Raw genomic sequence first — 26531 nt, 5'->3', positions numbered from 1 at the left:
TCTATCGTGCCTGTTGGACACCTGTTAGAAGGTAAAAGAGTTGCAAAACTCGAGAGCTTGTAGATTTGAATTTGATAACGTTTACAATCAATATTTGTAAAAGCAAGTCATATCAATTATCAAAAAAGTTTGCTTCGTTCCTTGTATTTTGTATCCAAAGACGAAACCTAGGCACCCTATTTTCATTTCATGTCTCTTTTAATATTGTTTCTGTTATTTACAGTTGGTGATCAAAAAGGTCAAAAGAAATATTATTACTTTTTTTTATATATTACACTTTACTCCCATATATGTGCAGCTCGACAGAAAGCAGCGTCCCCGTAACAACCTAAATCCCCACGACGCTTCTGTAAACAACAAACATGGCATCCGAGAAAGACTTTGCTAGCTGAGGTAAGGGACATTCCATCATTTAAACTGGTGTCTATAAATGAGTATAGTTTACTGAGCATGTGGATATACTTGTTTTTCTCAACAAAAACATGAGATTCAATATAAACATAACATTATTTGTTGAGTGTTTATATTCATCCTGTACGTTAACTGCGTCAGTTTACTTCATTAGCAGTTTCTTTTTCTTCGTTTTGTGTGAGCTTAAGTGCTTTCTATACTTTTTTGTTTTCACACATTGCTTGTTTAAATATTTAACAAAAAAAAAAAACAAACAAAAAAGAACACAGGACATAATATAAGCTTATTTTGGATATAATTAGAAGCTTGTTTTTTTTTTTTTTTAATGGTGATGCAACCTTTTTGACTAAAAAAATAATTTTACAATGTCTCTTTCTCATTAATTACCTTCATTTAAATAACAGAATATTCGAATATTCGTTTTTTATGAGCTTAAATATTCGAATACCAATTTATTGATGAATGCCCATCCTTACTTTAAACCCACTATCACCTTAACAAGAAGATGCCACTAGGCGGCGATAGCACTTGCAGACGGCCAATTGCCCTCATTACATTAGCAAAGACAGAGGGAGGGAGTCACTACAGTATATCATCGAGAGAAGCAAATAATGTAGAAAACTAGGGTGACCAGCAGTTAGTCCCGATTTACGAGGTGTGTCCCGTCATTTCTCAAAAAAAAATGTATAATGTCCCGGTTTTAGCTGTTAGGCTCACTGATGTTTTTCTTTTAAATAAAATTTCATCAATGTCCTTCTTGATATTGTGTCTGGTATCGATTGCAGGGAAGGGAAGATATTTTATTGCATTGCACGATGACTTGACAATACTTTCATTCTAGTTTTGCAGCAATCCGCTCAGAATCTATCTGGTTACCATGACAACGACTCACACGCTTGGCGCTCTCTGCTGCTTTCTGTCCATCCAACGCAAATTAGAAATGCCCAAATGAAAATGCATGTTCAACAAGCTGAAAGAAGCCGATCTATTTCTTTGCACAACATGTGAAAATGGAATTTAAATGTTTTGCTGTCACTGTAAATGTTCACTTTCCCATGGCCACAGTGTTAAATAAGAGATTGTAGGTCATATTCATACAGCTGTATTAAAAAAAATAATAATAATTAGTACAAGCAATTAAATGTGAAAATGTGGAATTGTATTTGAACTTTTAAGTTCCAATGTTGCAAATTTTGTGTAAAAATGTGTAGCTGACAAGAAATTTCAAGAACTGACAAGTCATATCATTATTACACATGCGATATGACATATGGATTAGGCTATAAGGAATTTGTAAATTTTGCAAATATCTAAAATGTGGTTAAAATTGTATAAAACAATATATAATAAAATAAAATAACATTCGCATACTAAAAGATCTTATATTGAATTTAGCTACATATTTTAATACAATGTGTGTGTGTATATACAGTATATATATATATATATACACTGATCAGCCACAACATTAAAACCACCTGCCTAATACCGTGTAGGTCCCCCTCATGCCGGCAAAACAGCTCTGACCCATCGAGGCATGGACTCCACAAGACCTCTCAAGGTGTCCTGTGGTATCTGGCACCAAGATGTTAGTAGCAGATCCTTTAAGTCCTGTAAGTGAGGTGGGGCCTCCATGGATCAGACTTTTTGGTCCAGCACATCCCAAAGATGCTCAATCAGATTGAGATTTGGGGAAATTCGGAGGCCAAGTCAACACCTATAACTCTTTGTCTTGTTCCTCAAACCATTCCTGAACAATCTTTGCAGTGTGCCAGAGCAAATTATCCTGCTGAAAGAGGCCACTGCCATCAGGGAATACCGCTGAAGGGGTGTACGTGGTCTGCAACAATCTTTAGGTAGGTGGTACGTGTCAAAGTAACATCCACATGAATGCCAGGACCCAAGGGTTCCCAGCAGAACATTGCCCAGAGCATCACACTGCCTCCGCCAATATGCCTTCTTCCCATAGTGCATCCTGCTGCCATCTCTTCCCCAGGTAAACGACGCACATGCACCCGGCCGTCCACATGATCTAAAAGAAAACGTGATTCATCAGACCAGGCCACCTTCTTCCATTGCTCCATGGTCCAGTTCTGACGCTCACATGCCCACTGTAGGCGCTTTCAGCGGTGGACAGGGATCAGCATGGGCACTCTGACCGGTCTGCGGCTACACAGCTTTATACACAGCAAGCTGTGATGCACTGTGTGTTCTGACACCTTTCTATCATCGCCAGCATTAAGTTTTATAGCAATTTGTGCTACAGTAGCTCTTCTGTGGGATCGGACCAGACGGACTAGCCTTCGCTCCCCATTCGCATCAATGAGCCTTGGGCACCCATGAACCTGTCGCCAGTTCACTGGTTGTCCTTCCTTGGACCACTTTTGGTAGGTACTAACCACTGCATACCGAGAATACCCCACAAGACCTGCCATTTTGGAGATGCTCTGACCCAGTCGTCTAGCCATCACAATTTGGTCCTTGTCAAAGTTGCTCAGATCCTTACACTTGCCCATTTTTCCTGCTTCCAACACATGAAAGAGAAGCGATCTATCTACAGGTGTCTGCAGTTGCGTGTAAGTATGTGTGTGTTTTTTTTTAATTGTTTCACTTTGTTTTAGAGTAGTATTCATTGCTTGACTTGTGCTGTTCTTTACTGTGTTGAACTTGTGTCGCTTAAACGTGTGTGTGTGCTACATTGTTTTTGACTTTGTCCTAGGGTATTCACTGCTAGTTTTAGAGTTGTTTGTTTATTGTGTATAAAACTAGCATTATTTTTAGTGTGTCTCTAAACAGTGCTTCACTTGTTTTAGAGTATTATTTATTGCTAAAATTTAGCATTGTTTGTTTGTGGTGTACTAAATTCGCATTTGTTCCCGCATTGGTCACTTCGCGCGACCCTTAGTTTGGGTTACCCACGTGACTAGCTTTGTTGTGCTAAGCACCATTAAGGCGTGTCCAGCACCAGGTAAGATATTTAAACCGCGGGATCCATAGTCGTTTCAGGAGAAGCAATCTATATACAGGAGTCTGCAGTTGCGTGTAAGTGTTTATTTAATTGTTTCATTTTGTTTTAGAGTAGTATTCATTGCTTGACTTGTGTTGTTTGTTTACCGTGTTGTACTGTGTTGAACTTGCGTCGTTTAAATGTGTGTGTGTGTGTGCTACATTGTTTGTGACTTGTCCTGGAGTATTCACTGCTAGGTTTAGAGTTGTTCGTTTATTGTGTATAAAACTAGCATTATTTTTTGTGTGTCTCTAAACAGTACTTCACTTGTTTTAGAATATTATTTATTGCTAAAGTTTAGCATTATTTGTTTGCGGTGTACTGAAATTGCATTTGTTCCCGCATTTGTCACCTCGCGCGACCCTTGGTTTCGGTTACCCACGTGACTAGCTTTGTTGTGCTAAGCAGCATTAAGGCATGTCCAGCTTTTATCACTTAACATCCCATTAGCAGCGTGTATATATTTGATGTGAATGCTGACACGGAACCTTCAGCGGAAGTGGCAGCCCTCGTGTAAAGCCCTCCTCATGTGAAGACCTACTTGTCTAAAGACCAGCGAGTCTACCTGTGCGAGTCCACTGAGCAAGGTCACGACAAGTCGCCACTCACCATAGCACTTAAGTATATTTTTAATTGTATTTCTTTTTATATTTTCCTTCTACATTCCCATATGTCTACTCCACGCATATCATGTGCCCTCAAGCACATACCTGTTATCTGTTACAGACAGTTTACACGATATAAACACAGGACACAATGCAACCCACACAACCTACGGCCACTTTGTACATCAGCAGCTGCTCCGCTCTTATTTTCAGTGGGTCTCTGGAACTGCCAGTCAGCTGTGAACAAAGCTGACTTCATTCCAGCCTTCGCCACACAATCCATCCTCAGCATCCTCACACTGACAGAAACATGGATACGTCCAGAGGATACCAGTAGGGGTGGGGGAACTGGTTTGCTCATTCCAAACAACTGGACATTTTCACCACACTCCTCTCCATGTAACAATACTTCTTTTGAATTCCAAGCTATTACTACAATGCAACCCACAAAAATCCATGTTGTTGTCATCTATCGCCCTCCAGGTCAGCTGGCAAACTTTCCTGAGGAGCTGGATGTCCTGCTGTCCTCCTTCCCTGAAGATGGTAGACCAACTGTGTTCCTTGGAGATTTCAACATACACCAAGACAAGCCTCAGGCCACTGAACTGCATGCTCTTCTGGCCTCGTTTGACTTGGAAAGACTAAGCACTACAGCAACTCACAGATCGGGCAACCAGCTGGTCCTCATTTTTACATGTAACTGTACCAACACAAATGTTCTTGTTACTCCTTTACATGTCTCTGATCACTACTTTGTTCAATTCAACATGACTCTCCCACCTATATTAAAACAGACTCCGCCTTTGGTTTCCTTTCGCCGTAACCTCCGTTCTCTTTCACCCACACGCCTTTCCACTGCTGTCTCTACCTCTTCCCACACAACTTATTTTCCACCCTGGATGTAAACACTGCCACAGACACACTAAGCTCTACTTTAACAACCTGTCTAGACAATATCCATCCTCTCTCCTCTTGGCCATCACGTATGACACCGCCCACCCCCTGGCTCTCTGACGTTCTTCATGAACATCGGACTGACCTCAGGGCAGCTGAGAGGAGATGTTGGAAATCTAAAGATCAAGCAGATCTGGGTAAGTATCAGTCTCTGCTTGCATCCTTTTCAGATAACGTTAAATCTGCAAAAACTTCCTATTACCAGGACAGCATCAACAGCACCACAGACACTTGCAGCTTATTTAGAACATTCCACACACTTCTCTGTTCTCCCCCACCACCGCCTGACACCTCACTGACAGCAGATGTCTTCGCCACATTTTTTACTAATAAAGTTACAGCCATCAGCAATACATTCTCAGCACCACACCCTCTCAAACACCTGCTTCCTGTATGCAGCTCTTCTGTCTCTGTTTTCTCCTCTGACTGACACTGAGGTCTCTAAACTCCTCCTTTCCAACCAGCCCACCACCTGATCCCTTGACCCCATTCCTTATCATCCATCCTGATTCTACTGGACCTATCTGCAGCCTTTGACACAGTCAACTTTCAGATCCTATTCTCCACCCTCTCTACTCTGGGCATCACAGGAACTGTGCTTGACTGGTTTAATTCCTATCCCTCAGGTAGGTCCTTTAAGGTAGCCTGGAGAGGTGAGGTGTCCAAGTCACATCAGCTACATACAGGGGTACCTCAGGGCTCAGTTCTTGGGCCACTTCTCTTCTCTATATATACAACATCACTGGGACCCATCATTCAGGCACATGGTTTCTCTTACCACTGCTACTGCGATGACACACAGCTCTACTTGTCTTTCCAGCCCAACGACACCACGGTGACTGCCCGAATCTCGGCCTATTTGGCAGACATCTCGGCCTGGATGAAGGAACACCACCTGCAACTTAACCCAGTGAAGACTGAGCTCGTCTTTCCAGCCAACCCTGCTGCTGAATACAACATCACCGTGCAGCTGGGTTCAACTATAGTAATGCCTTCCAAAATGGTCAGAAATCTAGGGGTAACCATCGATAACCAACTCAATTTCACAGACACATCTCAAAAGACAGCACGATCATATAGATTTACACTCTACAATATCAGAAAAATAAGACCCTTCCACTCTGAACATGCCACACAACATCTTCAGTCACTTGTCATAACTAGACTGGACTACTGTAATGCTCTCATTGCAGGCCTCCCTGCATGTGCAATTAGGCCCCTGCAAATGACCCAGAATGCAGCAGCACGTCTGATTTTTAATGAACCAAAGAGATTGCATGTTACACCACTCCTTGTCTCTTTTCACTGGCTGCCGGTTGATACACGTATCAAATTCAAGGCTCTAATGCTGGCATACAGAACAGTCACTGGGTCTGCTCCAGTATACCTAAAATCATTTCTGCAGAGCTACGTTCCCACCGGAAGCCTACGGTCGGCTAATGAGCTGCGCTTTGTTGTACCAACACAAAGAGGCACCAGAATACTTTCCCGGACTATCGGTTTCACTATACCATGTTGGTGGAATGACCTTCCTAACTCCATCAGTGAAGCAGACTCACTCTCTGTCTTCAAAAAACAGCTAGAAACACATCTTTTCCATGAGCACTTAACCATTCACTCATTAAAAAAAAAATGTATAATATATATTCTTAATGCACTCTAATATGTCTTGGATACTACTATTCTGATGCTAGTGAAACTTTGTAATGCAGCACTTTTACCACTTTACCGCTGTCTCCTTAAGATAAATCGCTGATGTTTTGAATGATGAATTATTCCTCTTTTGAATAAATGTAAATGTAAAAGAAATTCAAGAACTGACTGTTCACTTTCTGCCTAATATATCCCACCCCTTGACAGATGCCATTGTAACGATATAATCGATGTTATTCTCTTCACCTCTTAGTGGTTTTTAATGTTGTGGCTGATCGGTTTATACATGTATACAGTTGTGCTCAAAAGTTTGCATACCCTGGCAGAAATTGTGGCATTGATTTGGAAAATATGACTGATCATGCAAAAAAACTGCCTTTTATTTAAGGATAGTGATCATAAGAAGCCATTTATCATCACATAGTTGTTTGGCTCCTTTTTAAATCATAATGATAACAGAAATCACCCAAATGGCCCTGATCAAAAGTTTACATACCCTTGAATGTTTGGCCTTGTTACAGACACACAAGGTGACACATACAGGTTTAAATGGCAATTAAAGCTTAATTTCCACACCTGTGGTTTTTCAAATTGCAATTAGTGCCTGTGTATAAATAGTCAATGAGTTTGTTAGCTCTCACGTGGATGCACTGAGCAGGCTAGATACTGAGCCATGGGGAGCAGAAAAGAACTGTCAAAAGACCTGCGTAACAAGGTAATGGAACTTTATAAATATGGAAAAGGATATAAAAAGATATCAAAAGCCTTGAAAATGCCAGTCAGTACTGTTCAATCACTTATTAAGAAGTGGAAAATTCAGGGATCTCTTGATACCAAGCCAAGGTAGACCAAGAAAGATTTCAGTGACAACTGCCAGAAGAATTGTTCGGGATACAAAGAAAAACCCACAGGTAACCTCAGGAGAAATACAGGCTGCTCTGGAAAAAGACGGTGTGGTTATTTCAAGGAGCACAATATGATGATACTTGAGCAAAAATGAGCTGCATGGTCGAGTTGCCAGAAGGAAGCTTTTACTGCGCCAATGCCACAAAAAAGCTTGGTTACAATATGCCCGACAACACCTTGACATGCCTCACAGCTTCTGGCACACTGTAATTTGGATTGACGAGACCAAAATAGAGCTTTATTTTCACAACCGTAAGCGCTATGTTTGGAGAGGGGTCAACAAGGCCTGTAGTAACAAGAATACCATCCCCACAGTGAAGCATGATGGTGGCGGCACACTGATGTTTTGGGGGTGTGTGTGAGTTCTAAAGGCACAGGGAATCTTGTGAAAACTGATGGCAAGATGAATGCAGCATGTTATCAGAAAATACTGGCAGACAATTTGCATTCTTCTGCACGAAAGCTGCGCATGGGACGCTCTTGGACTTTCCAGCACGACAGTGACCCTAAGCACAAGGCCAATTTGACCCTCCAGTGGTTACAGCAGAAAAAGGTGAATGTTCTGGAGTGGCCATCACAGTCTCCTGACCTTAATATCATCGAGCCACTCTGGGGAGATATCAAACGTGCTGTTCATGCAAGAAGACCAAAGACTTTGCATAATCTGGAGGCATTTTGCCAAGACGAATGGGCAGCTATACCACCTACAAGAATCTGGGGCCTCATCGACAACTATTACAAAAGACTGCACGCTGTCATTGATGCTAAAGGGAGCAATACACAGTATTTAGGACTAAGGGTATGCAGACTTTTGAACAGGGGTCATTTCATTTTTTGTTTTATGATTGTGCCATTCTGTTATAACCTACAGTTGAATATGAATCCCATAAGAAAAAAAGAAATTTTTTTGTGTTCTGCCTGCTCACTCATGTTTTCTTTAAAATGGTACATATATTACCAATTCTCCAAGGGTATGCAAACTTTTGAGCACAACTGTATATGTGCATGTATCGCGAACACCCAATGTGTGCCAGTTTGAGACTTTCAAAATCTGGTCACCCTATAGAAAACATGCTAGCCGTGTCTGGGACTTCAATTATGATACATTTGAACCTTTATTGGAATTATTGTTTGTTCTGTTGCCAGTGATGTTAAAACAAAAAACAGAAACAATATAATATCCAGTAATTTATTCTGACTTTCTCTCTCTGTCTCTCTCTCACACACACAGTCTTTTTACTCATTCTGTCTTACACCATCAATCAGTGATTTGTTTTACATTTCATTTAGAATTGGTATAGAGTTTTGTTTGATGTTCAGTTTTCAGAGTTGCGACAAGACTTACTTTATCATGTCAAATACTCTAAAGAGGACTTAAGTTCAATAAAAAAGAAGCATTCTTAAATCAAACATTTTTTCTACTGTAATATCAGTAATGAAATTCAGCTGGCCTTATTAAAATGAAGATTTTTATTAGTACAAGTATTATTTACAAACTGTACATTTGGGTGTCCAACTATAAGACCCATGTTGCACAATGCCTGTTTTCCCCATTCTATATGCATCATTTGATATGAAAACTAAAACTAAAATAAAAAGAGGATGTGAAGAGTATGTGTGCCAGTCTTCCGGAAACAAAAGACAAGGTAAGCACCGGGCCAAGATGGTGTTTCACCCACTTGTCTAAAATCCTGTGCTGACCAGCTGGCCCCCATCTTGACACAGATCTTCAACAGATCACTGGATCAGTGTGAAGTTCCCTGCTGCTTCAAATGCTCCACCATCATCCCTGTCCCAAAGAAACCCAAAATCACAGGACTTAATGACTACAGACCCGTCGCTCTGACATCTGTGGTCACGAAGTCATTTGAGAGACTGGTGTTGGCCCACCTGAAGGATATCACTGGACCCTTTCTGGATCCCCTTCAATTTGCTTATAGAGTAAACAGGTCTGTGGATGATGCAGTCAACATGGGATTGCATCATATCCTGCAACATCTGGACAGACCAGGGACATATTCAATGATCCTTTCTGTCAGTGGATCACCAGCTTTCTGACAGATAGGCAGCAGTTAGTGAGACTGGGAAAATTCATTTCCAGCACATGTACAATCAGCACTGGTGCCCCCCAGGGATGTGTGCTCTCCCTACTACTCTTCTCCCTGTACACATACGACTGCACTGCCAAGGACTCCTCTGTTAAGCTCCTGAAGTTTGCAGATGATACTACTGTCATCGGCCTCATCCAGGATGACGATGAGTCTGCATACAGAAGGGAGGTTGAACAGTTGGCTGTCTGGTGCAGACAAAACAACCTGGAGCTGAACATGCTCAAAACAGTGTAGATGATAGTGGACTTTAGGAGGAACACCCCAACATTGACCCCGCTCACCATTCTGAACAGCACTGTGGCAGCAGTGGAGTCATTCAAGTTCCTGGGCTCTACCATCTCACAGGACCTGAAGTGGGAGACCCACATTGACTCCATTGTGAAAAAGGCCCAGCAGAGATTGTACTTCCTTCGCCAGTTGAGGAAGTTCAACCTGCCACAGGCGTTGCTGATACACTTCTACTGAGCAGTCATTGAGTCTGTCCTCTGCACTTCAATAACTGTCTGGTTTGGTTCAGCTATGAAATCGGACATTAGAAGACTACAAAGGACAGCTCAAACTGCTGAGTGGATTATTGGTTGCCCCCTGCCCTCCTTTCAAGAGCTGTACTCTTCCAGATTGAGGAAAAGGGCTGGGAAAATCACTCTGGACCCCACTCACTCAGCCCACTACCTTTTTGAACTGTTGCCTTCTGGCCGGCACTACAGAGCACTGAGTCTTTTTGTATGATCAGTCATATTTTCAAAATCAATGCCAAAATTTCACAATTTCTGCCAGGGTATGCAAACTTATGAGCACAACTGTGTGTGTGTGTATATATATATATATATATATATATATATATATATATATATATATATATATATATAAACTCAGCAAAAAAAGAAACATCCCTTTTTCAGGACACTGTATTTTAAAGATAATTTTGTAAAACTCCAAATAACTTAACAGATCTTTATTGTAAAGGCTTTAAACAATGTTTTCCATGCTTGTTCAATGAACCATAAACAATTAATGAACATGCACCTGTGGAACGGTCGTTAAGACACTAACAGCTTACAGACGGTAGCCAATTAAGGTCACAGTTATAAAAACTTCGGACACTAAAGAGACCTTTCTACTAACTCTGAAAAACATCAAAAGAAAGATGCCCAGGGTCCCTGCTCATCTGCGTGAACGTGCCTTAGGTATGCTGCATGGAGGCATGAGGACTGCAGATGTGGCCAGGGCAATTAATTGCAATGTCTGTATTGTGAGACGCCTAAGACAGTGCTACAGGGAGACAGGAAGGACAGCTGATCGTCCTCGCAGTGGCAGACCACATGTAACAACACCTGCACAGGATCGGTACATCCGAACATCACACCTGCGGGACAGGTACAGGATGGCAACAACAAATGCCCAAGTTACACCAGGAACGCACAATCCCTCCATCAGTGCTCAGACTGTCTGCAATAGGCTGAGAGAGGCTGGACTGAGGGCTTGTAGGCCTGAGCTCAGATCTAAATCCCATTGAGCACGTCTGGGACCTGTTAGATCAGAGGGTAAGGGCTAGGGCCATTACCCCAGAAATGTCCGGGAACTTGCAAGTGCCTTGGTGGAAGAGTGGGATAACATCTCACAGCAAGAACTGGCAAATCTGGTGCAGTCCATGAGGAGGAGATGCACTGCAGTACTTAATGCAGCTGGTGGCCACACCAGATACTGACTGTTACTTTTGATTATGACACCCCCTTTGTTCAGGGACACATTATTCCATTTCTGTTATTCACATGTCTGTGAAACTTGTTCAGTTTATGTCTTAGTTGTTGAATCTTTTTATGTTCATACAAATATTTACACATGTTAAGTTTGCTGAAAATAAAAGCAGTTGAAATTGAGAGGGATGTTTCTTTTTTTGCTGAGTTTATATAAATATATATATTTGTCTTATTGTGTATTTCTATATATACTTGCCCATCTATATTATTTTCTATTCACTTTTTATTTTTATTCTAGTATCTCTTGTTGTAGTATTGTTTGTGCACTGGAAGCTTCTGTCACCAAGACAAATTCCTTGTAAGTGTAAGCATACTTGTCAATAAAGCTCATTCTGATTCTGATGTTATTATATATAAATATATATATATATATATATATATATATATATATATATATATATATATATATATATATATATATATACAGTGCATCCGGAAAGTATTCACAGTGCTTCACTTTTTCCACATTTTGTTATGTTACAGCCTTATTCCAAAATGGATTAAATTCATTATTTTCCTCAAAATTCTACAAACAATACCCCATAATGACAACGTGAAAGTAGTTTATTTGAAATCTTTGCAAATTTATTAAAAATAAAAAACGAAAAAAAATCACATGTACATAAGTATTCACAGCCTTTGCTCAATACTTTTTGGAAGCACCTTTGGCACCAATTACAGCCTGCAGGGAGGGTACCACATGAGGGAGGAGGATGTCTTCCTTGTAACGCACAGCATTGAGATTGCCTGCAATGACAACGCGCTCAGTCCGATGATGCTGTGACACACCACCCCAGACCATGACGGACCCTCCACCTCCAAATCGATCCCGCTCCAGAGTACAGGCCTCGGTGTAATGCTCATTCCTTCGACGATAAATGCGAGTCCGACCATCGCACCTGGTGAGACAAAACCGCAACACGTCTGTGAAGAGCACTTTTTGCCAGTCCTGTCTGGTCCAGCGAAGGTGGGTTTGTGCCCATAGGCGACGCTGTTGCCGGTGATGTCTGGTAAGGACCTGCCTAACAACAGGCCTACAAGCCCTCAGTCCAGCCTCTCTCAGCCTGTTGCGGACAGTCTGAGCACTGATGGAGGGATTGTGCATTTCTGGTGTAACTCTGGCAGTTGTTGTTGCTATCCTGTACCTGTCCCGCAGGTGTGATATTCGGATGTACCGATCCTGTGCAGGTGTTGTTACACGTGGTCTGCCACTGTGAGGACAATCAGCTGTCCTTTCTGTCTCCCTGTATCACTGTCTTAGGCATCTCACAGTACGGATATTGCAATTTATTGCCCTGGCCACATCTGCAGTCCTCATGCCTCCATGCAGCATGCCTAAGGCACGTTCACGCAGATGAGCAGGGACCCTGGGCATCTTTCTTTTGGTGTTTTTCAGAGTCAGTAGAAAGGTCTCTTTAGTGTCCTAAGTTTTTATAACTGTGACCTTAATTGGCTACCGTCTGTAAGCTGTTAGTGTCTTAACGACCGTTCCACAGGTGCATGTTCATTAATTGTTTATGGTTCATTGAACAAGCATGGAAAACATTGTTTAAACCCTTTAAAATAAAGATCTGTTAAGTTATTTGGATTTTTACAAAATTATCTTTAAAATACAGTGTCCTGAAAAAGGGTCATTTCTTTTTTTGCTGAGTTTATATATTATATGATGATTCCCCCTTCTTTTTTTTCTATATAACTCATTTAATTTTCAGTTGCATTATACACTTACATGTCAAAAGTCTGGTGAGTAAAAACAAAAATGTACTAGCCAATGGTGATTCTTTCTCCAACATCTCTGTAGAGGGTTGTATATTTATAGAAAATATAATTTTTAAGTAATAGTGTACACAAGCAAATAAATGCAGACAAATCTTTTTTATAATTGAAAAAATAAACACATTTGTCATCAGGTAAGTGCTTTACTGAAGGACTGCTACACTCTCATCTTTTAAAAACTGATCATTTGAATGATAAAGGGGAGTGGTAATGTAATCAAACCTGTTTTCCTGCTCCAGATCATTAAGGACTCTCTCCAGCTCTCCCTTCTCTTCAGTCTCCATTGAGATGAGGATCTGAGTGGGACTCTGTGGCTGGCTGAGAGGAGAGCCCTGATTCAGACTCTGGCAGTAGTGCTGGATCAGTAGATGTTCGTCATCCCTACAATGATAACAACAAAGTTGATACGTTTTTGCACTTTCATACATACAAATGATCTCATTTTAAGTTAAACAAAAGAGGTTTAATCACCCTGGTTAAAAGGGATAAGCTTCTTTGTGACTGTATTTCTTTATCAACCACACACAGTTAGATGCATCAATCTAATTTTCATGGTGTTCTGGGAGGTACTGAGACAGTGGTGTAAGTAGATAATGTTTTAATTTCTTCCACACACTATTTTATTAATTTATTGTATAATACTATGTAAAGTAGAATGTAAATGAGTTGCAAGCTCACATGCTTTCATTGGGCGATACATTCTCATTCACGTACGAGCCATTCCGGTTCTCCATTTCAGCTAGCCTGTGAAAACACAATATCATTCATGCAGCCATTCATTTCATTAAGGCATCACTGTTCACACATGAGAGCTCAACTTTAAAACAAACACTTTTTGTGTGTTACTACACAACTCTGTAAGCAGCAGACACACAAATACACAACTGTGAACATGAAAAGCATGTTAGTATTAGTTCTCTAAAAAATGTCCTTTACTCTGATATGATCCATGAAAAAGGCTTTTGGTTATACAGGGTTGCTGCAGAGTTTTTCAAATCAAATTGATGACTTTTAAAGACCTTTTTCAAGACCTGAACAAATAAAATTAATACTTTATCCCCATCCCAAAACAACCCCACACAATCTAAAAATAAATAATGTATCACAGACTCTTACTTAAACAGGTAGGGGCAAACATTCTACATGGCCTTAACAATGCTTATCAGTATATCAGGGTAGGCTATATGCAAGTATAAAATACTCAAGACATATTTTCCACATATATTACATTAAAATTGGTTTATGTACCATTATATAAATCAATACAAATTAGAGGTCGAAAAATATTGGATTTTGCTGATACGACTGGTATTGGTAAGATTTGATTCATATCATGGAACTTTTAACTTTAAAGGCTGAAATACACCGGGGACTTTTATTTTAAAATGTGCTTCACTGCTTCCAGCTGCTCATTCAAGATAAGGCAAATAAAACATGCACTCCAACAATGATCTATAGCGTATTACAATATAAATAATTAAAAGTAAACATTGTTATATTTCATCATCACTACATCATCATCATCAACAGGTGATCTTTAGTGATAGCTTGTCATAAATTTCCGATATGGCTTAATGATTGCAAACTGCTCTGCAATAGCTGGAAACACTCACAAGCCCCCACGTGCTTGAAGAAATACAACAGTGCCGTGTTTTCACTCGAAGGATGCAGCGCATGCATTTAATTAATAAATCATATTCTTTTGAAGTTTGATACATTAGGTCGTATCACGATTCCTGTCTTTCCATCTCCAAATTTAAGACCTCTTTAAATGATAATTAAGACTTTTGTTGTATCATTTAAGATATGTAAGACTTTTTCTGACCTTAAATTTGGGAAAACTGAATTTAAGGGCATTTTCAGACCTGTACACCGCTTGCTTTGTTCTGAAACGGGGACTAAATTGTTACAATGTTGCATTTTCTTCTTGGTTTGGTTCACTTTCACAAGGCAACATTTCAAAATGGACCAAAACTAGTCATATGTGAGCAAGCTGTCCCCTTATTGGTCACTATGTTTGTTTGCTGTTCCAGGATTAAGCTCATCCATTGATATACCAGTTAAAATTACATGCCTGTAACAAATTTGTCAATCATTACAAATTTTAGAGAATTTTCGAACGTCGCCAGTTAGAGGTTGTGCTCCAAATACAAATTATTCGTCACTCGGATGGAAATGAGTTCTAAAGTTTCCGTCATGGTTATTTTTATCTGTCATTAGTTGCTTTTGCATTATTTCTCCATTGAAACGTGCCTGTTTTCAGAGCTCTCTCTCTCTCCCTCTCTCACTCACACGTACACACACAAACAGCAAAGTCGCGTAAAAAAAAAAATATTTGTCAAAAAGTTGCTAACGCCGTCCTATCAGTGTTCTGCCACTATCCAAAAGAGAGAAACGATCGTACTAATATTACCTCAGGAATTATAAAACAGCTCCTATTTTAAACGTGCATTTATATCTAATATAGTTGCAAAAAGGCTATATCCACGTTTTGATGATGAATTACAGAGAAGTGCTGATCTACAAATGTCTTCTCCAAAGATCCCTCAGTTATGTTCAAGGTTTTTATAGGGATATTGTTTGGTTTGTTTGTCCGTTGTGTCAGTTTGCATTCTCACCTCAAGCGAACAGCTCCAGAGTTCGTTTGCAATCGGTCCGATACCACCTCATTCAGGCTGTCTCAGACCGATTGTTTTGGTGCGGATCCGAGTGCAACTGCCGTGTTCATATAAGCCTAAACGAACCGAACCAAGGGAGAAAACGTGCCAGGTTCCGAAACAAATGCTCCAAACGAGCCAGGTGTGAAAACACCCTAATACACCCTAATACATAAGGGTGTGTTCACACTTGGCAGGTTTGGTTAGATTAAAACAAACTCTGGTGCGATTGCTCTGTTAGTACGGTTCATTTGAACAAGTGTGAACGCTGCCATTCGAACCATGGTGCGCACCAAAAAGTGGCCCCTGAATACTGGGTCTCGGTCTGCTTCCAAAAGAAATCTGGTGTGGTTCGACTGATATATGAAGGCAACATGGACCAAAGACGTCTAAACGGACCAATAACAGGATGTGATGTCACAAGAATGTGACCCTAAAAATCATGTGATTTGATAACATAGAGCGGTAAGAGCGGTGTACGCAAAACAAAATGAGCAGAGGGCAAACATGGAGCAATGAGATGGTAAAGTTCCTTATTAACATTTGGTCTGATGAGCATATTTCCAGCATACTGGAAAAACTTCACAAAAATGCTCAAGTGTTCAAATTGTCCAGTGATAGGTTAAGGGAAAGAGGGTCCAACGAGCACATTTAGCCCAGCAGCCAGCACTGTTTTGGATGTTCGGCAAGTTCCGTCGCAAAATATACGTCATAAAATCTGTCCAATCAGGTTGTGAACTTATCCTTATGCCTTCTGTTTTGTATCTTTAGGTTCGGTGTTAAAAATGCCAGTGTGAACGCTAAGCAAACCAGGACTTTATGTATAATTTTCTTTTTTGGTCTGGACCAAGAGAACCAAGAGAACTGAACTACAAGTGTGAACACACCCTAAGCCTTTTTATGGATCCACGGGAACCCTGTTATAATACAGTTTCAATCATAACAATTAAGCAAAATTATGCATGACAACAAGAATGAATTAAAATCATGAATTTTATATTTAACTGACTCACTTTACAGGCTTGGAATTCTTATCCACAGTTTCCCTGACCGACCACTGGGAGGCAAAATAATGATTCTGATTGCTGTTGTTTTCTGGTTCTGGTCTCCACTATGAAAAATCTACCGAAAGAGCAATCCAGATGGATAGCAACAACCATTCTCGGTGTTGGATGGAGTAAAAATTTGTTCAGTTGTGCAGTTGTTGGCTGATATAACAATTTGAAATAGTAAATGGTATCAACTTAATTAATCTCGTTCATCGCTTTAGGTCATCAACCCACTCCTTCAACTTCGGCGGGTAAGGCCTTGTCAAAAGACCGTCATCGTGTCTCTCTAAAGTATCGGCACTATTGAGCCATATGCTTTTTATCTGGCAATTGTTTCAAAATCAAAGTATCCACTAAAAACATATGTCAATATGAGTGAAAACTGGAGACCGGAAAACGAAAACAGGCTTCTGATATGAATCATGGAACAGTTCCGCGTTCAGGAAAAATGTAGATACAATGAGTATATAAGGATGTAAAACCTTAATATATAATCTAATACCACAACATTCTACCACTTCAATTCTTGACTCTGGTTGACACAAGTTCCATGGGTATTAAATGGTAGTTTCAGGTTAGTTCACCGACTACATCATTTTCTTATTGAAGTGTTGACATTTTCAAATCAACTAAACGACTAAAGTGGTCTCGTAAGGAAGTAGTTCTACACACAAGAACATTTGAGATATAAAAACTTGAAAAATATCTTGAGATAAACACAAGCTAATACTAGACTCCAGACCACTGAATTATTGAAAATTTGGACCCACTTTATATTAGGCATCTTTATGTACATAAGCATTAGACACTTATTATGTGCATACGTGTTGTTACATTGTACTTACATTTGTAGTACTGGCATTTAATTATCTGTAGTTACACTGTTAACCTAACCCTACCCTAACCTTAACACTAATCCTAAACCCACCCCTAACCTCAACCTCAGTCACAGCAAATGTGAATCTTGTGAGAATTTTGCAGAACAACATGTAGTTACACAATAAATACATTGTATTAAATATTTTAATGTTAGTACATGGTAGTTAAAGACACCAAATATAAAGTGGGACCGGAAATGTAATGCACATATGCTTATAAATGGTTTTACTTACAGTACATATACAAAAGCACCAAATTAGTCAACTTTTATTTTTAATTCCTCTTCTGAAGTGCAATATATCTTTAAAAAATTTTTTTTTTAAATCCATCATTCAAACTTTCACCTGCTAGCATAATGCTCGATACGTGAGTGGGTGTCGTCGTGGGAAAGTTGTGGAGAGGACGCTGGCCTACAAATGACAGAAGAGCAAAGGTCAGAAAACACAAATAAAATAAAAATTTTTAAAAAAAAAAGATTTTATTGTGTTGAAACAATAGAAACAACATTGAAATATAAGTGATAATTATTATACATATTTCAACAAGGTAGCTATGGAGACAATTAGTGAGATCCCAATATAAACAAATAAGCATATTAAATAGAGATTTATAAAAAAAAAAAAAAAGGCTTGTATTGATTTCAGAAAGTAGGGTGCATCAGTTATGTATCTTAAAGGGGTCAGAACATGCCTTTTTTATTATTTTAATATGTTCCATGGGGTACATATATTTGTAAAACTTCATAATTTTCCACCCTCGTTCTGACCCTCTGTCAGAAATGCTCGGTTTTGGTGCTGCTTCTCTTTAAGACTTGACAGTAAACACCCACTGTTATGATTGGCTCTCTGCTCTTGAATGACCTGCTCTCACCTTCGCCATCTCGCTGCTTACCACTAATGGGCAGGGATACGGAAGTGATAACGTAAAGTAGGCGTTGATGTGTTGTTGTTGAGGAGGTCAGATGCAAACGTCTACCACAGAGTGACATTACAATGTGAAGAAAGTAGAGAACAAGTAGTTTTGGCAACTTGATTTCAACAAATGCTTTTCGCAGTGAGGAGAAAATTATGAGTTCAGAAATTTACAGTGTTTTTATAGGACAATTAACTTTTACATGTGAAAAGATCAAGGAAAATTTGATTCCTCATCTTTAAGTTGAAACAGTGCCCCTTGGGGTGTAATAGTTCATAGCTGTTGGCATTTCAACTGAGCTTGCTCAAATATATAATTTTTTGACTAACCATAAATGCTGCTTTAAATTTTGATAATTAAAGTAAATAAAATATAGCTAACGCTCAGTCACTTAACATTCATGATAACCCCCATTTAAAACAGCACCTAATATCCTGTGGAACTGAAACAAATTTTTTATCTTGCATGATGGATGGTAAAAGCCATGAGATGGACACATGTTCCAAAAATATTTCACAGTTCTGCAGTGGCGGACTGGCCACTAGGAGAACCAGGACTTTTCCCGGTGGGCCGGCTGCGAAATGGGGCCGCCACGTTATGCAGAACGTGCCACGAAACGGTGCCACGATATGCGGAAGGGGGCAGCGATATGCAGAAAAGGACAGCCCCCCCTCCCCCCACACAACTTTTGGGCCAGTTTCTATGTAAAATCCCAGGCCGAATTTTCTTCCCAGTCCGCCCCTGCAGTTCTGATGATGTAAGATGATGAGTGTGTTGTGGAGTATTGTGTATAATTTCACTTTGAGTGACACCTATTTGTCAAAATGAATTTAACTTAATGAGAAAGATAAAAAAAAAAAAAAAAAAATACAGTGTAACACTTTGACAGAAATAAACTATGTTAAAACTGCCAGTTTTATGCTGCTTTCAGAAAACCAAAACTCTGCAATACACTGTGATCATGAAAAAAACAGACTTTCAGTTGTTTAATAATCTTAGCTTTTTACAAAGTTTACTTATATTAAAAATTTATTTTCTTAATTACTTATAATTAGTCGATTGCCCCCCCCCCCCCAACCAATACTTATTACTAGTAACTATGATTAGATTAAAATCAAACCTAAATTACCTACTAGGGATTAAAAAATATATACTGTTTTGCATTGTATTTGAAATCCAAACTACACCGGACAAAGGCTTTTGACCTCTGTCTAAAAGAATGCAATTCAAACTGCTGTCTGAGGATCATTAATAGGATACTACAGGGCTAAACGCTCCTTGGGGTAAAAGGCTCCATTTATTTTATTTTCTCCCAAAACTAAATAGCAACAAAAACTACCACAGTACTTTTCTAAACACCGACTTGACACTATACACTGCAAAATTTTCCTGTTTCGTGAGATCTTCTGTGTAATATCTAAGGTTGATTTTGAGACAATTTGATATAATTTTTTTTTTAACTTTTGTTGCAAATGTATGTAGCTAATGAAAACCCCTGAAATTAACATTTTGTTTGAGATAAAATACTTATAATGCTCAATATTTTTAAAAATAACTTAAATAAGTTAAAGGATATTATTTTTATTTTTTTTTTTTTTGAGTGGGAGGAATACATTTGTTATGAAAAATGTTCAAAGTGGGCTCACAATGACTGATCCAATCATAATAGAGATTAGTTTGTTTATAGAATACTTAAGATGTAATAAAATGCCAAATTTGTTTGAAATTAACAGGAAATGGTTGACTTTTTTTCTGAAGTAGTTATTTTGAATAAGCATCATCTTAATTTGTTCCTCAAAATTAAGACTTTTGTTCCTCAATATTATTTGCATGAGCTGACAAAGTGTGCCCTATAACTATTGCCCTTATATCTATACAATATCACTCTAAAACCCCTAAGGGTCTTTTTCCCCAAGTGAGGGAGTCTTTTACCCCAAGTGTGGGGAAAAATGCTCCCTCACCACCTTTTTTTATTTAACTGAATTTTAATCAAAACAACCTCCCGTTATTATTTCTTTTCACACAAATGATAATGCTCCATCAATTTACAATGAAAATAAATTTTAAATCAAAAGCAACATTTTCTTAAGGGGAGCCTTTTGCCCCGTTGTACCTTAATCATAAATGTTCTTGGCTCACTTCTGCACTTCATTTAGGAGCAGTGAATAAATCAACACAGCAAACGGCACTGCTCATGTCATGCAAATACACTGCATTTACCACACAGGTACCCAGGCAAGTTATAGTGCATGTTTTTGAGTGTGTGGATGTACTGATTACTCACGGATGGTCAACTGGCCAGAAGTTGATCAGTGTAACAGGACTGCAAGACAAAAAAAAAGATGAGATGATGGACAGGACAAGCAGATGCACTGAAAGCAGGATGGTGACAGCACCAAACACAAAAATCAATTTACATGAGAACACAGTAGGGTCCTATAGGTTTTGAGCCTAATAACAGACACTTCACAATCCAAAAAAATTTGTTAAATTGTTTGTTGAAAAACAGGTGGATTTGATGTTGTTGTTCATGTGTTAGGGTTGAAATGAAAAAGGACAAAACTAGTTACAATTTAAGTAAGAATAATGTCTGTATGCATTTAGTGCTGCTTTACAATTACCCTGACAAACTGCACAAATAATACTAGCTCCTCTGCAGGGGTTAAAATAATTCCACATCAAAAATGATCCTATTGTGAACGCGAGTAATGATCAGAACAAACAGTAAAGCAGAACAAATCCAAATGCAATTCTTGCCGCTGCAGTTGAATGTTACCGTGCTTTCGGAGTATTCATTATTTGTTTTGTTCAGTGACATACACAGGTATTACTGTCTACATGTTTGCCAAGAGAAAGGCAGTGTTCCTAATGCACACATGTATGACCAAAATGCTGTCTAGGTAAGACAGCATTTTGGTTGGTTTTGAGACACATATATGAGACTTATGTTAAAAAAGCCTTAAATGACTGCAAATGTGGATTTAAAAAGTGATTATTAACAATTAACCAAATGCAGGGATTTTAAAAGAATTTTATAGGTTTACAACAAGCTCTGACAGGTTTAAAGGAATAGTTCACCCAAAAATGAAAATGCTCTCATCATTTACTCACCCTCATGCCATCCCCGATGTGTAAGACTTTCTTTCTTCTGCTGAAAACAACGATTTTTTTGACAAATATTTTAACTCGGTAGGCCCATAAAATGCAAGTGAATGGTGGCCAGAACTTTGAAGCTTTGAGGCATAAAGGCAGCATAAAAGTAATCAATACGACTCCAGTGGTTTAATCCATGTCTTCAGAAGTTATATAATAAGTGTAGGTGAGGAAAAAGTTCAATATTAAAGGCCTTTTTTTACTATAAATGTCCACTTTCACATTCTTCTTTTGTTTTTGGTGCTTCGTACATATCGCCACCTACTGGGCATGGAGGAGAATTTATAGTAAAAAAGGAGCTTCAAAGTTCTGGTTGTCATTCACTTGCATTGCATGGACCTACAGAGCTGAGATATATATATATATATTTTAAATATTTTTCCTGTTCTGCAGAAGAAAGAAAGTCCTACACATCTGAAATGGCATGAGGGTGTGAAAGATGAGAGAATTTACATTTTTGGGTAAGCTATTCCTTTAATTTACCACCAAAAATTATTTTAACTCGTCCCTTAACTAGTTAACACTAATGAAAGTCTATGGGCCAAGAATACTGGGGGTTTAAAAAAATCTAAAGCTCACTTATTTTAATTCTTCTGTACAGAAATGTGTTAGTTGAGCTGTAAAGTTATATAAATGTTCCTTTAAGCAGTAGGACTACTGTTCTAGGTGGATGTAAAATCGCAGCTTCTGGTATTCTTTTATGTATTGTGCAAAAGTTACAGAGTTGACTGGCTTTACATAGTCATGACAAGAGTTGACAAATTAAATATAACATTGCACAGACAAGGTTAGTAACCAATTTAATCACACTATTCTCATGCAAACATATATAATGTTTAAATACTGTGGATAAACTTGAATCAATGTGTATTTTAAGATTTATCCTGTTGCAAAGCCTTACCTCACAGACACCCATTGTAATTGCATCACTGTACACATGATTTTTGCTTGTTTTTTTACAAAGTGAAGGACAAGTTGAGATAATTTTCTTGTATGCTCGGTCTGTTATTGTTTAACTGCACCAGTTCTAAATCCATTTTGTTCCCTTTATAGTATCTACATTTGTAATGTGATGTTAATGAAGCCAGAAAAAATTTGCACTGCCTAAAAAGCTGATATAAACAATGAATCTCGCTAGAATAAGGGTTCAATTTCTTCACCTAAATCAGTGCATTATGCATAATAGTGGCCATAAAAATATCCATGTCAGCTGTCACATGTCTACGTAATCAGTAGCTGATGGCAAGATACACAATGAAAGTGAGCGCAGAAATATAAGCATGTATGTCTCACGTCTCCATGTTGTCTCCCTCTAGGATGGTCTGTACAGGGAGGTAACCCATGCGAGGGTGCTTTGCAAAATAGCGCTTTGTCCTGAACTTGTTCTTCAACACCTTGGCAAAGTCCCTCACATCCTCTCCTGATGTTGTCTAAAATATAAGGACACAGACACACAAAAGACTCAGCTCTAACCTGCATTTTTATCCTGAAATGCTATGTCATGACTACGCCATGAATTTGCCAAGTCATTTCACATTCTAAATTGCCGATACAATGCCATGAATGCAGAAGGCTACATTGTATACAGCAAAAATAAAGATAGTTATGTCATTAAACCTACCGGTGTGCAATATTCAACCATAGGGTACTGCATCTTGTGACCTTTGGCCACTCTGCCGGAAAAGAAGCAGCTTTGGCAGATGTCATAGTTAAAGTGCTTTAAACTTCTGTACCTGTCGAGACAAAGACAATGTGGTCAGTTGTGGTCATGTTGCAATCATTGAATCAAAAATTCATGGATATAAAGTAACATGCACAGAATGCATGTGAGATGATCTCTTAGAAAGGTGTAGATACTACTTCAAACTCTAGGTGGAGCTGGTTCCTTTGCTCACCTCCTCTCATAATGATATATCACGAGAATCAGATATTTATATTCATGCAACTCAGAGACAACATGAAATCAAAACTGACCCTATGTGCATTCTTAATAAATGTTCCTGATAATTTTCTGCAAGTCTTATTTTTTGCAAGAGTGCAACAGAAATACAAATCTAATCATGCTAGCAAGTCAACATAAAATGGCATTCAGAATCGATTTTACTTCTATAATGTGATTTTAGTGCAACTAGATACTCAATGTAAAAAAAAATGTAGGGTGGGACTTAATTTTATCCATAGAGAATTTGAAAAAATAAAAAATAAATCTTTGAAACGTGCACAATAATACCAGAAACGTGTTTTAAAGGAACAGTTCACTCAAAAATTTTAATTATCTTATCATTTTCACACTCTCATACCATCCCAAATGTGTATGACTTTCTTCAAACAAAGATTTTTAAAAGAAAATCTCAGTTCGGTAGGTCAATACAATGCAAGTGAAGGGGTATCAATATTTTGAAGGTCCAAAAAGCACATAAAGGCAGCAAAAAAGTAATCCATAAGACTCAAGTGGTTAAATGTATGTCTTCAGAAGCAAGTGGGTGAGAAACAGATCCTTTTTTACTATAAATTCTCCTGCCCAGTAAGTGGTCATATGAACGAAGAACCCAAATAGCCAAAAACAGAAGAAGAATGTGAAAGTGGAAGTAGAGATTTAAAGTAAAAAGATCTTAAAAATGAATCTGTTTCTTACCCACACCAATCATATCACTTCTGAAGACATGGATTTAACCACTGGAGTTGTATGGATTACTTTTATGCTGCCTTCATATGCTTTTGGAGCTTCAAAATGTTAGCACCTATTCACTTGCAATGTATGGACCTACAAAGCTGAGATATTCTTCTGAAAATCTTTGTTTGTGTTCAGCAGGAGAAATAAAGTCATATGTATCTGGGATGGCATGAGGATAAGAAATTATGACAGAATTTAAATTTCTGAGTGAACTATCCCTTTAAAAATGTAAATAGGGTCAATTTATTTCACAAAAATATACAAATTAGCTTAAAGTATAAATTTTAAGTTTTCATGTTTCAGAGCATCTAAGAAGCAAACGTACATTGCAGCTTTTGAAATCGCACACTACCCAGCCTCAAAAATGTTCTTCTTTTCTTTTCTTTTTTTTTTTTTTATCTCTGCCTTGAAGTTTGGTGCAATGCTTAAAAATGCACAAAAACTGCTGAAACCTTTAAAGCATCTGAAGTAAAATCAGTCATTCTGAATAATAGTGCTGAAGAACACTTACCTGAAGCCAATAATAGGACATTCCTTACAAATGTTGCATTTAGCCTGGTGCTTTGCTGTCTCAGCGGCCGCCACACGGTGAAGGACAGGAAGCCAAACCATCGACTGAGGTTCTAAACGCATCCAGTCAAGGAAGACCAAAGCCTCCAGCTCCGGTTTGTTATTGGCCTTCATATCAAAGCAAACAAAAGAGAATTTAAGTGATGGAAATGACTATGAAGGAATGTACAGGGTTGTTCTAAACTATCTACTTAGTGTGTAATTTCTGCGCAACTTAACGAAACTGCAAAAATACACGTTTGTTTTCAAACAGCCTTCCAAATATGACCCCATCTTCCATTGTTCAAATAAACAGATAGTCCCGCCTTAAACTCGTGCCATTGGTTAAGTCAATGTTGTTGTGTCGGGCTGGACAGGTTACTCAAAACAAAGAGCAATTTTTATAGTGCCACAGAGACACAGTCTTAACAGTTTCTGAGAAAATTAACCTACGAATGGCTTACTTATAGTTGTCTCTGTGATAGGAGAAATTATTTTAACACCGAAAAAGCTACAAACTTCAGCTTTAACGTCCTGTGTAAATAAACTCTACTGTAAACCAAGCCCAAATTGAACTGCAAAACTGGGCCATTCAGAAATCATTATGCTATAGATGTCACAATCATGAGCACATTAACATATGACTGCCCACATTTACATATGAACGCCTATTCAGTATTCAGGAAATTGGTCCAGTCTGATACAAATATACTGTAAGTCTTAAAGGTAGCAAAAATAGCCTTTTGAATTCTAAGGGTCAAATATTGAAAATCCAAGATATAGGCCGATATTTGTCCTTTTTGATATGATCAGCATCGGCTTATAACTGTGCCGATAAAAGAAATGGTCATTCCTTCATGTCAGTCTTGTCTAAGGATAGTGGACACTATTTTCAAATATTTTGTTTTGGCGCAAGCAACTTTACAACTTCAGGTAAATACATAAAATGTTACAGAAGTGTTGAATATGTCCCCTTAATGTTGATTTGTTCATGAATGTAGACACCAGTGACTTACAAACTGAAAGCAGCTGCGCACACTGGGCTCGATATTGCTCCCTCCGAAAGATGCCACCTCACCCAGCTGTCTGGGGATCTGAATGGCATCGTGCAGTAGAAGGCCGAGACGCCGCTGGTCACAAAAACCTGTAGCACTGGCCACCTCTCTGAACAAAACTAGACAGAGTGCAGGAGGAAACTATGAGCTGTACAAGTAAAATGTAGAGAGAGCTGAAATTTTAACTAAAGTCAAAAGAGCCGACCCCAAAGTCACTATAATATTCTGGTCCATAAATTTGGCTTGTGTACCTCTTCCAATTTAAAGGGATAGTTCACCCTAAAATGAAAGTTCTCCAATCATTTACTCACCCTCATGCCATCCCAGATGTGTATGACTTTCTTTCTTCAGCAGAACACAAAGATTTGTAGAAAAATATCTCAGCTCTGTAGGTCCAAACAATGCAAGTGAATGGTGATC

The 26531-nt window shown here is 38.7% G+C and overlaps 1 protein-coding gene across 4 annotated transcripts in view; it reads right to left on the bottom strand.

The window, feature by feature from the left end:
- The window catches only part of LOC127445224 (dystrophin-like), a 157977-nt gene that overhangs the window by 20060 nt on the left and 111386 nt on the right, over positions 1-26531 (bottom strand). For 3 of the 4 annotated variants that reach the window (XM_051705117.1, XM_051705118.1, XM_051705119.1), the window contains 8 exons: positions 26073-26230; positions 25019-25185; positions 23455-23566; positions 23127-23263; positions 20965-21003; positions 18113-18178; positions 13862-13927; positions 13406-13564 (listed from right to left, as the gene is read on the bottom strand). In XM_051705117.1, coding sequence (XP_051561077.1) covers positions 13406-13564; positions 13862-13927; positions 18113-18178; positions 20965-21003; positions 23127-23263; positions 23455-23566; positions 25019-25185; positions 26073-26230 — 904 coding nt within the window. Of the gene's footprint in view, positions 1-13405; positions 13565-13861; positions 13928-18112; positions 18179-20964; positions 21004-23122; positions 23264-23454; positions 23567-25018; positions 25186-26072; positions 26231-26531 lie in introns of those variants that run through there. The other variant, XM_051705121.1, reaches the window with a different exon arrangement.

This window comes from Myxocyprinus asiaticus, chromosome 8, assembly GCF_019703515.2.
Source record: "Myxocyprinus asiaticus isolate MX2 ecotype Aquarium Trade chromosome 8, UBuf_Myxa_2, whole genome shotgun sequence".
NCBI classification, from domain to species: domain Eukaryota; kingdom Metazoa; phylum Chordata; class Actinopteri; order Cypriniformes; family Catostomidae; genus Myxocyprinus; species Myxocyprinus asiaticus.
The sequence above is the reverse complement of the archived record's forward strand: the minus strand, read 5'-3'. Positions and strand labels throughout refer to the sequence as shown.